The sequence below is a fragment of the Ursus maritimus genome, unplaced genomic scaffold (genome assembly GCF_017311325.1).
Source record: "Ursus maritimus isolate PB19 unplaced genomic scaffold, ASM1731132v1 scaffold_11, whole genome shotgun sequence".
Taxonomy (NCBI): Eukaryota; Metazoa; Chordata; class Mammalia; order Carnivora; family Ursidae; genus Ursus; species Ursus maritimus.
The window spans coordinates 7,524,179-7,539,397 of NW_024423453.1; the positions used below are offsets into that span (position 1 = coordinate 7,524,179).

The window sequence follows — 15,219 nt, forward strand, 5'->3', positions numbered from 1 at the left end:
ACTATTTTAATGACACAAGCCTGTAATACCCAAAAACTTTGCTTTGTCAGTTTATCTGTGTAAAGAATGTGTGTGTGTTTTAAAATCCAAAGCATATGGAGTACTAGTCAGGTTAGAATGAAAAATGAAAAGTGTAGATGACACAATTAGCTCATCTTTCATTCTGTGTTCCTGTTAAGTCTTAGAATAGAAAAAAAAAGAAAAAATGTTTTCTTGCTATTTAAAATTCAAAACTAGCTTCTTAAAGTGAGGCCTTTTTGTTCCAACACCTACACAATAATTCACTGCTTTAATATTTTCAATGATTACTTCATTGCATGTATAAGCTACGAGACAAAGGGACTGGAACCATCCATGTATCTGTTACTTTCTTCGCTTTCAGACTCTTTTGCTTTGGTAATAAAATTCTATGTGCCCTATAAGAGTGTCCAAACCAAACAGCAGCTCCACAGTCTATCCTGGCAAACTCAGAGTTTCTTTGTTTCATTTGTACATTGTAAACAAAACAAAATTCCTTTTGTTTTGTTTACAATGAACATTCTTTAATAAAAGGAAAACAGACAAAAAGATTTGTTAAACTAGTAACTTTCTAGTATTTATTTGCCAGGCATTTTTGTACTGTCGGTAATTTATTTTGTTCTTGAAATTACCTTGACTGCCATAGATCATTACAGTATATTCATATTTGCATATGAAATCTCTCAACTGTACATATGTTAAATAGCAATATAAGTAGATTCATCCATCCATATGATAAATTCATCCATATGATAGATCTAGGAAATTGGGTTTTCTGAGATATCATTTCTCTATTTTATTTGGCAAGTTGCCTGGCTGTGAAGAGCTTTAAATTTGGCATCTGTCATTGCCTATCATGGTCCAAATTAGACGATGCTAAATACCATGAAGAATACTTCACAGGGGAAATCAGTAGCAGGTTATGAGAATGGTAAACTTCATATCGCCATGTGCTTGTAACTGAATATTAGAACTGTTAGCCAGATGCTTCCTGTAGACTTCCAGAGAGACAGAAAGTGCAGTGTCACTGAGATCCAGAGGCACTGATGTGAAATATGCAGAAGATACATAAATCATAGGGTATATTCATTTCATGTGGCTTCGTGGGATTCCACTGACATCACTGTGGGTAACCAAGGTCTGCACCAGGAGCCTCTCCCTTCTGCTCTCCGATGCCTTCGAGGTGCTGCCCATCTAGACCAGGCCCTGCAGTAATTTCACACACTCCCCTAATAAAGTCCTCGGGGGCGGTCATGTATTTTCATCTGTTTACCCTATTATCCCTCCCTGCTTGAGTCTTACAGATAATTGATGATGCTTCAGTTAGTCATCTTTCTCCTGCTTTTGTTCACCAGGTACCTCCGCCTTAAAGGGGCTCTTTTATTGAGAATCGATGTCTTCTTCTGGGTAATTGATCACCATAGACCCAGGGACACTTAACTCATCGTTGAGGAAGAGTAATCATCATGAATAACCAAAAAGCTGTAGCTACACTACTGCAAGAGTGCAAGCAAGTGCTGGACCAGCTCTTGTTGGAGGCGTCAGATGTGTCGAAGGAGGACAAGAGCGAGGACCAGCAGTGCAGAGGTGAGGTCCTGATGGGAGGCACTGGGGGGAGGGAGAAGCCAGCAGGTTCGCTCTCAACTCCCCTGCCTGAACGACATGTTTTCATCTCTGCCCTATTTTTCTTCTCTTGGCAGATGACCACCGAGAGATGAGTGGATTTCTAGGGCATGAATGGGACATGGGCTGCAGGCGGACGGGCAGGGGAGGAAGCCCACTTTGTTGCAGTGAATTGCTGTCAGTTCTAATTTTAGGCTTCAGTAAACATGAGGCTACAAGAAAACAGTTTAGTTCAAGAAGAACAAAGGGTGCAAGTGGGCCGGTGCACGTAAATTTCAATTATTAAAAAATTGAAGCAACTTCTGAATGGTGGCACATACTTTTTTTTCAAACGAGGCTTTTGTGCCTCATCAGTTTCCATAGGCTTCTATGGTTTCCATAAATATGTCATCACATTGGTCCAGTCTCTCTTTTTTTGATTATCGATACGTTTCTCATGCTGTATTCACATGCCGTTTGTAAAATAAATCCTCTCACACTGATAAATACTGATCGCATCATTATCAGAATTGAATTGGCCTTTTGCTCATTTCAATAGTTTATGCCATTCACAGTTTTAGATACGTCATTGTTTGGGAAGTTTTGATCACAAAGTCTAGAAAGTTGAAGTATTTCTTATTTCTTCCATAGCCAGTTTTGGGGAGAGAATCTTTTTTCCTTAGACTGCTTTTTAGTGTTTGAATAAATGTTCCTCCATTTCTCTGAGTGTGTCCCTTTTATGTGCTTTTAATATTTTTCTTTGTATTTTTAGTGACTTGCTATTCCTTGCAGAAATAAGATGACCACATAAAATGCACACTCCGCATCTCTTTTGTTGTTGATGATTATGTAATGGGAAAAGGTTCTGGAGAAGCCTCCCCCCCCCCCACATTCTTGTATATAGGCACACACATTTTTTACAGAGGCTTAAGTTTTTGTAATCTGTCATTTATGCTCCTTTCAAGGTAAACCGCCCTGTGTCCCATTGTTTCACAACTACTTAGTTTATGTGATTTCCTTATTTACTAGCCAAATACACTGCGTGCTTTTGCTCGCTAGTTATGTGTGTCCATCAGCCCGAGCACACGCTGGCAGGTGTTAGCCCTTTGTCAGGGAGCAGCGGTGGCAGCTCTAGAACGTGCCGCAGTGCTGGTGCTAGTTGTCCCCAGGGGCAGTGTGTTGCATTTTTCTCTTGTCCTTTTACTACATAGCATCCTTTGTCTACTCAGCCCAAATTCCTTTAAACTTTCTGCTCTCCCCAGTGAAAACTCAGAGCCCCCAGTTGGGTAGCATCTTCTTCTTTTTCTTCCCAAGTGCCGCAGAATAGGAGAAATAGTCAGTTTAGTTCCAGGTAAGACACATCAGGACCACAAAGTCATTCAATTAGCAACAACCCTTCAGGTAAGCTGCTTGGGGAAGGAAGTGATCAGAGAGGCAGAAGATGGTACTGCTCCGTCAGGGGCTGACTGCTGGGCTTGGCTGAATCTCATAAGCCAATGGGGGAGGAAACCTATGCTGAGCCATCGACAATCTCAGCATTAATCGATCCCCATGGAGGCAAGCTGCGGAGTCCACCCCATGGGCTATCAGTGCAGCTGAATGCAGTCTGAGCTCAGAGTTTTTCCCTCAGCAGCTGGTTTCTGAGTAATACTGGTGGGTGGGTTGTGCTGCCACCAATGTCGTCACTCATGGGTACTCCAAGAGAAAGACATCAGTACAGGGTCACCTAATGGTGGCAGACAAGTCAGAGGACTTGAACATGATCGCTTTTCCTTCCTCCTCTCGCGCTCGATCCTATCCTCTTCCTTCAGAAATTGCCCTTGTCAGCATGGAAGACTAACCCTGGCAACTTCCTTAGAAATAGAGGAGGAACCGAAATCTAAACACAGATATATTTTTTAAATGTATTTCAGAGGCCTCACTTATTTCGGTATGCTATACTGGCCTATCCATGCTCTGGCATGGTCTGCAGGGAGAGGGTGGTATGGGGAAGGCAAAAATGAGCTGTGTAGAATAGATTTTCTCTGTCATCATGAAAAAAATTGAAAATATTTGAACTATTCAGTGCCAATGTATGGTAAAATTCTTTGAATCCAGAAATCAGATTCCCATTGTCATTTGACTACTTATTTGACTCCTGAGCTTGATACTCATGGACAGAATGTCTAATTAATTTATCAGTCGAATGGGACACTTGAGAGTGAGAGGAGCAGTATAAATAAGTACACTAGGACCACATGGGACTGTCCTAAGTAAACAGAAATTAATAGTCATCCTATTCCCGACTATTTACAAATATAATTTAAGAAGCTTTCTTTAGGGACACCTGGGTGACTCAGTCAGTTAAGCAGCCAGCTCTCGGTTTGGTTCAGGTCTTGATCTCGCAGTCCTGGGATCAGGCCCTGCGTCAGCCTCTGCGCTCAGTTTGGATTCTCTGTCCCTCTCCCTCTGCCCCTTCTCGCTCCTTCTCTCTCTCTCCCTCTCTCTCTCTCTCTGTCCTTCTCTCTCTCTCTCTCAAATAAATAAATACAATCTCTACATGTATACAGGAACACTTTTGGCCATCAGAAGGCCAGGCTTTCTAGCAGATCATGACCACATTGGTCCCTAATGGCATGTCTCTGCTTTCTTTGGGGGAGTGCTATTGCACTGTCAGTGCTCAGTAGTTCTGGGTTGCTGAATCAGAGAGCAGTGATTTCCTGTTATTTGCAAATCATCCTCAGTAGTCTGGATTACTCACTGGTGTGGCCCATTTGATATCTCAATGCCAAGCAATGTTTCCCTACTAGCAGTCTTCTTTACATTTGCCCAGTGGGTGGTAAGGACACAGAAGGGCATTGGACTAGGGCAGAGTTAGGTTTTCTTCCTCCTCTTCCTTTTGTTTTTTTACTCTCTCTATCATATCTCTTTTGTCCTATTTAGCATGTCTCATGTAGATGCAAGACTAATCCTTCTTTTAACCATCATGGTGTGATTTACAACAGTGATAAGACATGATGCCTGTCTTCAGGGAGCTCACATACAGTGAGAGGACAGTGTGATGACAGAGCAGTGGGATGAACACTGAAAGCATGCATTTTGGAGTTTGGGAGTACTCAGGAGGGACATTTTAATTCCATGGGGTGGTCATGGCAAGCTGATGAGAAGTAGTCATGTTTGCACTGAAGCCAGTGGGCTTGAGCTTGATCATGAAAGGATTGGGGGAGGGCAATGCAAAAGTGAGGACAGGATGTACAAAATCATTAAAAGATTTTATGCAGGGCAATGGACGGTCTATCTTGTGTTTTAGCAAAATAGGGATCAGCAGCGTGGAAGTTGGAGTGGATGGGGCAAGATAGGAAGCAGTGGTTCAAACAAGAGTTACTGATAATGAAAAGGAGGAAATGGATTTTAGAATCTACAGAATTTGATAACCAGTTAGGTTGAGGGGGAGAGAAAGAGCAAAAAGTCTAGACTGACTTCTAGGTTTTGCACTTGGGTGATTTAGTGAATGGTGGTAGCAGTCATCAAAATAAAGAATAGAGAAAACAGATTTAGAAAAAAGATGGTGAGTTCAGCTTTAGATACTTTCTTTTAAGATTTTATTTATTCATTATTCATTTGAGAGAGAGAGAGAGAGAGAAAGCACAAGCAGAGGGAAGGGGCAGAGGAAGAGGGAGAAGCAGGCTCTTCACTGAGCAGGGAGTCCAATAGGGGGGCTCGATCCCAGGACCTGGAGATCATCACCTTAGTCGAAGGCAGATGCTTAACCATCTGAGCCACCAAGGCACCCCCAGCTTCAGATACTTTTGAGTATGAAAGGTCTGCAAGACAAGCACCTAGAGCTTTATAACTGGCAGTCATACAATCAGGTCCATAATCCCTTATTCAGAATGCTGGGGCTTCACACATGCTTCAGCATTCAGAATTTTTCAAATGTTAGGAAGGTAGTGTGGTGCAGGGACCATGTGTTACATTCACACTCCAGCAGAAGCTGGGGCAGCATCTAGAGTCAAACATTAAAATTTTTGCAGCAAAACTTTTGGCTAATCTCACTAAATAAGATAAACAAGACTGTGAAGAGCCTCTAGTCAATTCAAGTCTGGTTTGGGTGCCAAACTTGAGAAAAAACATATAGTTTCCAGAGCTTTTTGGGTTTTCTAAGTTTGGATAGGAGATTGTGGACCTCTGTGATTAGGTTTGCTGCCCAGGAAGAGATCGAATGTATCTACTCATGTGAAACAGGGCCATTTCGCAATAAATTGATACCATTTCAAATTTCATTTGCATTTCGCCTATGTTCAAATGTAGTCCGTGGTGAAAGTATGCGATGAGGTGAGGTGAGGTCTTGGAGAAGTAAAAAGAGGTTGTGCAAATTGACTCTCTGCCTTACCCAGCTGCCACAAGTCCCAGATGTCATTCCATCTCAGTCCCTTTCTCATTTTACAGGGAAAATAATATTTCCTTCATTCCTTTCTCTGATTCTTCATGCAGAGATAGTCACTGAAGTGCTTTACTTCCTGCTAAAAACCTTTCTTAATGCCTGACTACCCCAATTTACCTGAAGGGCAAAGTCAAGCAGGGCCACCCCTGACAGATAGCTTTGCGCTATTATTCTTTGAGTCAGAACCACCAGCTTTAGACCGGCCAGCAAGAGGTAGGAAAAATTGTTTTTTTGCCACTGAGGTGCTTCATCATAACATTGGTAACTCAACAGTCTTTTCTTTGACTGCAATTTCCTTACCTGAACTCTGACCTTTTCAGCTTCACTCCCCAGCGAGTTAAGGACCCTGATCCAGGAGGCAAAGGAAATGAAGTGGCCCTTTGTGCCTGAAAAGTGGCAGTACAAACAAGCCGTGGGCCCAGAGGACAAAACAAACCTGCAGGATGTGATTGGCTCCGGGTTGCAGCAGTTACTGGTAGGGAGAGCCACGCCACCTGTTCCTCTGACACCCCCAAGTGAGGCATTTAGCCTCTAAGTGGTCTAATAGATTAAATTTCTTTGAAGCATAAGACAGCCCCTACCCTTATGGTCGACTCTGCCAGATTGACTAATGTGGGGGAAACAGCTTTTAGAAAGCATCGCTTGCCTATAAGACCTTCCGTTGGAAAGCCAAGTCAGGTAAAAGTGAAGGGTGGTCACTGGGTCGAGGGAGAAACCTGTCATCCTGAAATATGTATTATACCCTTGGTGGGCCAGAAGCAGTAGTTTTGGTTCTGCCGTGTCTCGTAACATTTTTATTTTGAAATGCTCCTTTTTAAAAGTTGGGGAGCTTAAAAAAAATAAATTCACCATTATTTCATCAATATGATTGCCTTCTGCCGTGTCCCTCCCCCCCCCCCAAACCTGGGATCCTCCTCCCTCCCTTATCTCCTCATGATTCAGGCTGTTCAGGAAGCATCAAATCAAAGTTATTGACCTGCTTATTCCTCAACTCACTTATTGGAAATTAATCAAACTAGTATCTCTACTTTGGAGAGAAGAGGACCTCATGGATAGCACATGAGCTCAGATTTGAGCTCAGATTTCAAGGAGTGCCATTGTTCTTTTTGGTAGCATTGCCAAGGGCAAGAGTCTATTAGCTTATATGTATTTTTTTTCTCATACAAAAATATTTATTTGTCTGAAGACCAGGTATTACAAACAATAATAATATCCTAAAATCTTTATTTCATCAGTTTACATGAGAATGTGCTTTTGGGTCATCCCAAAATAAATGTATAGATATTGTCTTTGCCTATAAAAACAGAAATCTAGGAAAGATTCCCTGATCTACATACATATAATGGCATCTCTGGAGGCTTAAGAGAATAGCAAAAGCCCCACTTTTCCCACCCCCCCCCCCAAAATAAACAAACAGACTGGGGTTAAGTAGACTGGGGACTGCAGGCAAAGGAAAGCGAATACTTGGAAAGAATGCAGTGGTGAGCCAGGGATTTTAAATTAGCAGGCTTGGTATAGGTGGAAAAGTGGAATAGAATAATAACTGTAATTTGTGTATCACCGTGGATTTCACAAAGCACTGCACACGCATCACCTCATTTAACTCTCCAAATGGCCTTCCGGTGATTATTACCATGATCATCCCCATTTTACAGATGAGGAAATTAAGGTGCAGGGAGATTAATGTGCCCAGGGGCACAGACCAGGGAGTGGTGGAGCTACTCCTTCCTCCCTCTCACTGCCAGTTCTCCCTCAGGAAGCCCCAAGTGAAGAACTCAAAAGCGCAGGTAGAATCCCTGAGACTTGTTTACCCTAAAGCAAGATGCAGGCTGCCCAGTAGAGCTTCCTGCAATGCTGGAAGTGCTCCATATCTCTGCTGCCCAATACATTAAGCCCTCGCCACCTGTGGCTTTCCAGCGCTTGAAATGTGGCAAGTATGACTGAAGAACTGAATTTTTTAGTATTATTTAATTTTGAAAAATCAATTTAATAGCCACCTGTGGATAGGGCTACTATTCTATGGAACAGGGCATTTCTTCAGCAGTGATGCTTAAAACGAGACCTCACAGCAGCAGCACTAGATTACCTGAAGACTCGTGGGATATTCAGATTCTTGGGCCACACCCTCGTCTTACCAAAACAAAAACTCTGGGGCTGAGGGTCTAGCAATGAGCATTAGACAAGCCCTCCAGATGATTCTCGTGCATGCTAGAGTTTGAGAACCAGCGTTCTAAAGGAAAGAATAGGATGAAGAGCGAGGGGGGATGGTTAGTCTGACCGGGTGTGAGAGGAGAAGGGGCAGGGTAAGGGGTAAAGGAGACTCCAATGTGAAGGTCGCGGGAGGCCAACGATAAAAGCAGTCTCCGTCCCATCAATTCCAGGAACCTTGTTTAGACTAGGACCAGTTCCTGAAAACCCAATGGTTGCTTTACCTTGTGTTATTCGGCCGCCGGTGGTATAGAACTTTCAAGGCTTCCAAGGGAGGTGAGAACAGGATAGCTTCACAGACGGAGGGACCCCTGCTTTGACCTTTGGGGCTTAGAAAGTTCCTCTGAATTTCAAACATAGGCTGAGAGAGGGACACGCAGCACATCACCATAACCAGGGTTTTGCTCCTCTCGGTCCATCCCACAACCACCAGATCCCCCTTCGCTGCATGCAAAGCCCATAGTGACTTTGCTGAAAAACTGAAGAAGGTATTTTGAAAACTTGATCTTGCTGCATTTGGGGGTTAATGTGAGTTGGGAGACAAGCTGCTTATAGTTGTTAGATTGTTGTAAGGGCCCATTTATTATTCCTTCTACTTTCCCTCTGTCTACTGCATGGATGTCACAGTTGGGGGAAATAGAGACATCGGGCATTTAAGATGTTTGTGTCCAGCTCGCAAGATCACTAGTGGCAGTTCTAAGACTCAGTCCATTAGGCTTCTTTAGCCCCCGATGTATTTAACCTGGGAGCTTTTTGAACTCTGATCGTCATTTTCTGTAGCTTCCCCAGCAAGCTGTAAATTAACCGCACCTCCCGAAGACTCTTAGGATGCTTTCCTATTGTGTCAGACCCCAAGCGCACAATTACTAAACCACTCTGTTCCGTAAATACAGGGAACTATAGCACTCTGGGAACTCCCGCGACTTTTGATATCTTAGCTTGTCAAAAGTATCTCGAGTGAATCATGATTTGTTGTCCCATTATCCATTGATTTCAATATTATACTTTACTGATGCTGGAGGGCCATGTTTTAATAATCAATTAATTATGAGATTCTGTTCTTACATAAAAAAATTAGTCAAAGGCTGCTGACCTTGTCTATTCAGCCGACATCTCTTCTTACAGTTTTTTCACAAATCTAAACTTACCATGGTTTTCTTTGCCTTGAAATGAATCCTTCCCATAAAAAGTTTCCCTCTATTTTGTAAAATTCGCATTACGCTTGGAGTGTAAACCCTGTTAAGTTTAATTTAATTAAACTTAATTCCACAAATAACAGATCAAAGTTGAGCATAGAATTCTGCTGAGTGCCTGAGTTGGTGAAATTAAAGGTCATTTATAATGTTACTCTCTTGGGCTGAACTTAATCAAGAAAAATTATATGTGTTTTATGCTTTGCTTTCTGTTCTCCACAGCCTCCCCCATTTCCTCCCTCCTTGTGCGCCCCCCCCTCTCCTTCCCCACCCCCAATCTTTTCTCCTTTGGTGTGTGGCCACAGACAGAAATTTATGGCAGGGGCCAACCTCCTTTACACTCCACACAAAGCTTGCTGACTTGAGAGAGTTTGTTCGCTCTCTCCCAGAAAAAACACCTGCAGTACGCTCCCCAAGAAACCTGGAGAGATGGGAGATTAATGTGGCTGTAATAGCTGGGCAGTGTTTTTGGTATTATGCCCTCTCCCCAGGTAGATGGGTCTTTTCCGAGATGATACCAATTATTTATTGCTGAAACATCTGTTGATAACTGCAGCTGCGCTGTGAAACAAAGCATATCATGGGGTCACAGGCTATAGGGACCTAAAATCCTACCTCATGCTCGTTTGAGACTATTCAGTAACACCCTCAAGTCCATGGGTTACCGTCATCTTTAATGTCTCATCAGGCCCTAGAAAATACTTTGTAAACACTGCGCTGCCCTGCCCTACAGGCTTTGAAGTATTATTTCATGTTCATCGGTAATTTATATTCCAGTGCCATTGTGCTGTGGGAAAAAGAGGGGGAACCTTTTTTGTTTTCCATTTAATTGTATATCGCCTGACACTTTGACCTGTATTATTAGTATTAGTCAGAAAAAGGATTTTCTCCCTCTCTTATTTAAAAATAAAATTTCAAGGGAAAGTAAGCGCTCCTTCAGCTCTTTTCACTCAAAACAATGTTTACACTCTAAGACGGAAAGATGAAAAGCGCAGGCGATTTTTTTCGAGTGTCGGAGAAGGGCATTTCAGTTTTTGAAAGAGAACAGTAAGGCCCTTATAAATATCATTCAGCAAAACCTTTGATGGATTTTTTTCAAAAAGTATTGAAGGCATTTACCGTTAGCTTCTGTTTAGCTTGCTTTGAGGGGGGCACAGCAGAGTTCTTAGTAGTAAATCTGTCCTTGCTTCTGAGATGCCAGGGGATGATGACACCAGCCTCAGTGTAGATGCCACCTTTTGTAATTTTTCCAGGAACTTTTACACTTCTAAAAAAGGATAATTTCTGCACAAAGAAAATATGAAAATAAAACTTTTAAAAAGGAGATAAAGGACATGGTTTGGATTTGCATGTCTGTGGTGGTTGAGAGCAGGCTGGGTTGCCAGGCTAAGAAAAATTGTTGGATAAGCCTTGGTTTTGTGCATTCTCTGCAGATTTGGGGTCCTGATCTTTTTTCTTTTTTTTTAAGAATTTATTTATTTATTTGACAGAGAGAGAGGAGCGAGAGAGGGAACACAAGCAGGGGGAGTGGGAGAGGGAGAAGCAGGCTTCCCGCTGAGTAGGGAGCCTGATGGTATGTGGGGCTCGATCCCAGAACGCTGGAATCGTGACCTGAGCCGAAGGCAGACACTTAGCCACTGACCCACCCAGGCACCCTGGGGGTCCTGATCTTGATGAGGAACTGGCCTTTCCTCAGCCCTGTTTCTGTGGAGGGGGGGAACCTGAATTTAGTAGGGTGCCTCTGCAAAGAGATATACTGTAATTTTTAGAGGTTGACTAAAGTCAAGTCCAAGGAGATGAAACAGCCTCAGAATGAGGATATTTTTTCCATTTTCTTTTCAATTGTATAACCATGAAAATGGGTAATCTGATAAGCTTTATTCCACAGGTATTTTGTGGAATAAAAAAAAACCTTTGTGGGTGAATAAAGTTTGATGTATTTAGCTTCCAGAATATTTTTCTAACATGTCTTTTCAGATAATCTTGGTGCCTTTAACTTGTTGATATTTTTATTTTTAAACTATTTAAATACTAAGGAATCAAAAATTAAAACATAAATAAGCATGTAATAAACATAAGAGTTGGTTATTACAATATTGTGGGGAAATGTTTTAAAAATGTCTAGTGTGATTAACCTAGGAGCAGAGAGGGGCAAAAGAGTCTTTAGCAAAAGATAAGTATAAATTTATTAGGAAATGAAAAGTCAAGTTGAAGAAAAATACATGGTGTGAGGATTAGGTAAGGTGAGATGCTATCCCTGGGAGCAATAGAATTCCCCTCCATGAATAAGCTCTGGGTTAAAGAGGTTCTTAAAACTAATTTAAAACACATTTATTTCAGTTTTCATATGAGTAATAGAGAATTCAAAAGCAGTAATAGGTGATTTTTGCATTATGATTCTTTCAGCAAGTGATTTTTTCAAATGAAATTTTCATCTTTATGTGATTTGGAGTTTTAATAGCTGAGATCATTTTCATCAGGATGTAAAAAGCAAAATAAATGCAAGCTGCAAATTCACTCATTTATTCAGAAAAACTTTATTGAGTACTAACATGTGCCAGACATTTGATATATATAGAACACAGGGAGATGCAAAAGAAATAGAAGATCTAGTTCATGTCCTGGAAAAACTACCTGAATGAAAAGGTGGGTCAACCAACCCTTAGTCAAAAGACCTGCTTGTTGGAATGGTTACTTCTCTTTATTGACCACCTAATATGTGGCGGGTGCTCAATACATATTCTTTTAACTCTTTTTTTTTTTAAAGATTTTATTTATTTATTTGAGAGAGAGAGTGAACACAAGTGGGGGTGGGGAGGGACAGAGGGAGTGGGAGAAGTAGTCTCCCAGCTGAGCAGGGAGCCTGATCTGGGTCTAGATCCTAGGACCGTGGGATCATGACCTGAGCCAAAGCCAGACGGTTAAACCAGCCACCCAGGCGCCCCCGTATTCTTCTAATTCTTCCAGACTTGGCCTTATGACCTGTCTTAGCCAATGAAATGTGATTAGAAGTGACATATGCCAGTCCCAAGCAGAAGATTTATAAGCCATTGTGTGGTTCAGCCATCGGAAGTTTTCCTTTGCCTCATGAACAAGATAATGGCTGTTCCCTCAGCCTGGATCCTGAAAAGGGCAAGATACATGGAGCAGAGTCTCAGAGTTAGAGCCAAACTGCAGCCAATGCCAAATATGAACAACAACCAAAATAACTCTGTTGTTAAAGGCACTGAAATTTTGGGGTTATCACAGTCTTACCAAGTGATATGGGTTCATTTGTTCCCCCACCAAAATACATTGAAGTCCTAACTCTTGGTGTCTTGCAATATGATTTTATTTGAAAATGGGGTCACTGCAGATGTAATTACTTAAGTTGAGTTCGTACTGGAGTAGGGTAAGACTTTAGCCCAATCTGTGTGATGACAGATGCAGAGATTGGGTTATGCAGCTACAGGCCAAGGAATGCCAAGGATTTCTGGCAACACCAGAAGCTGAGAGAAAGGTGTGCAACCTTAGAGAGAGCGTGGTCCTGCTGACAGCCTGATTTTGGACTTTGCGCCTCCAGAACTTTGAAACAATACATCTCCATTGCTTTAAGCCACCCAGTTTGTGGTGCTTTGTTGTGGCAGCCACAGGAAACTAATACACTAAGGGAAAGCTGGCTGATATACATGTGAAAGATAATGAAGCAAGAAAGCTCTCAAACAACTTCAAGTTTCTTGGTGTGCAGTCCAATGCCTCTGTAGGGAAGAAGGCAAAATAAACCACAGTCCACAATGAAGAACAGAATTTGTTCAAAAGAACACTTCAACAAAAATAGGTTCTAAAAGAAAAAAAAGTAGGGTATAATATTTACTATATTATTTCATCCTTAAACATGACTGGAGAAAATACATTGGAAAAAACATATAGTTCTTCATAGTTCATTCAGTTTGGGGCTATAATACAGTCAATAGCCCACTAACCGTCTCCATTTGGATGTCCCAGATATCTCAAGTCCACTAGGCCCCAAAGGCTCATCATCTCCCAAGTTTTTCTCACTCCATCAACTACATTTTGTCTTCCTCCAGCAATCACAATGTTAGTAAATGGTACCATGAACCTCCCAATTACCCCAATCAAGACCTAGGAATCATCTTTAATTCTGTCTTCCCCTTCAACCCTCATATCTTACTGATCATCAAGCCCCCCTGTTTCCTCTTAAATATCTCTCAAATGCATCTTCCTTTCTCCAACCCTACTGCAATCACACTGGTTCAGACCATAATATCTCCTTCCTGGATTATATCGAACTCTTCTCCCTACCTCTAGTCATGTCCTCTGTATAAATAAGGATAGTAAGCTTATGCTGCAGAAAAAAAAAAGCCAAAATCTTAGAGATTTGAAGCAATAAAGGTTTGTTTCTTTGTCTTGCTGTATGTCCATCTGAGGGGAGGGGGCGGAGAAGAGAGCTCTCTTCTTCATGTCACTCTCCCTCAGGGACCCAGCCTGATGGAATATCTACCATTTAGAATGTCGCTGGTTGCCATGGCAGGAGGAAGGGGAAATGATGAACTGCACAGTGGCTTTTAAATACATGCATGCAGAAATGACCATAGGTCACTTTAAGGTGGGTTTGGTGGTGACCATAGGCCAAATTAAACCATGTAGTCACATCTCACTTCAAGAAGGCAGGGAAACACAATTCTACCACGTGCTCAGAAGGGGGAGACAGAGAAATAGATTGGCAGACAGTACCCATTATCACCGTCGCTCGCCAGCTTCACTCCACACTGCCGCCAAAACCGTCTTTCTAAAAGAGCAATCAGACACTTTTTCTTGCTTAAATCCCTGGGGGAAATCTCAGTTAATTAAAAAAAAATTGTAAATGTACTTCTTACAAAAGCACCTAATAGTAATCCTGAACAACAAAATCTAAATAAATTTGGGTGAACATGTTCATTAAAGTGGTGGGATTACTAGTTACTTTTATTCTTTATATATATATATATTTTTTTTGATTGTTCACAATAAACATCTCTTACCATTACAGAAAAGGAAGGAGAGAGAGAGAAGACGATCTGCTGATCAGTCACCTTTAAATCTAGATGGGGTCAAATGTTCAGAAAAACCTAAGTAAGGCTAGTAAGGCTATTCTGCACCACTTCCTTCAGAGCAAATACAAATGGCAAATTGCTTCTGTCTTAACAATGAACAAACTAAAGTATTTTATTAAGTGACTCGGACAAGGCATCTTTCATTGATAAAGTAAGGAATATTCTTATTTCGGAACCTTCTCTTCCATGTGATGGCCTGCTATTCGCTAAGTATCATTCTGCTCTTGCTTTGTTTCTGGAGATCATTGTAAATGCACACAGCTGTGTACCCACACATATGGAATATGGATGTGTATATATCTATATAACTGGTATTGACGAATATCAAATGATAGGATATCAAAGCTGGAGGGAAATTTAGAGATCATCTATTTCAAGTCCATCATTTGATAGATGGGGGACTGACACCCTGAGAGAGAAAGAAGTAGCTCACCATAAGTCACAGAGCCAGTCAGTGGGAGTCACAGGACACGGTACCCTGGCTTCCTGGTCCTGAGCCTGACATGTCCTCTTTGAGTCTACACAGCTCCATCCTTCACATGGGCCTTTTGCAGGACTGCGCCAGCCTTTCCCTGCTGCCTTCCTATCCTTCCTGCTGCCCTATCATCTGCCCTGCATCCCCTCTGTTCACATGATTGGACTTTTGTACGCAGAGCAGAATCAATTAAGACAGACATTTTAT

General features: G+C 41.8%; 1 protein-coding gene across 8 annotated transcripts in view; it reads left to right on the plus strand.

The window, feature by feature from the left end:
- Positions 1–15,219, plus strand: part of ALPK1 (alpha kinase 1) — a 121,074-nt gene that overhangs the window by 62,149 nt on the left and 43,706 nt on the right. For 7 of the 8 annotated variants that reach the window (XM_008689438.2, XM_008689439.2, XM_008689440.2 and 4 more), the window contains 2 exons: positions 1,374–1,605; positions 6,364–6,518. In XM_008689438.2, coding sequence (XP_008687660.2) covers positions 1,485–1,605; positions 6,364–6,518 — 276 coding nt within the window. In that variant the 5' untranslated portion in view covers positions 1,374–1,484. The remainder of the gene's footprint in view (positions 1–1,373; positions 1,606–6,363; positions 6,519–15,219) is intronic. The other variant, XM_040626253.1, reaches the window with a different exon arrangement.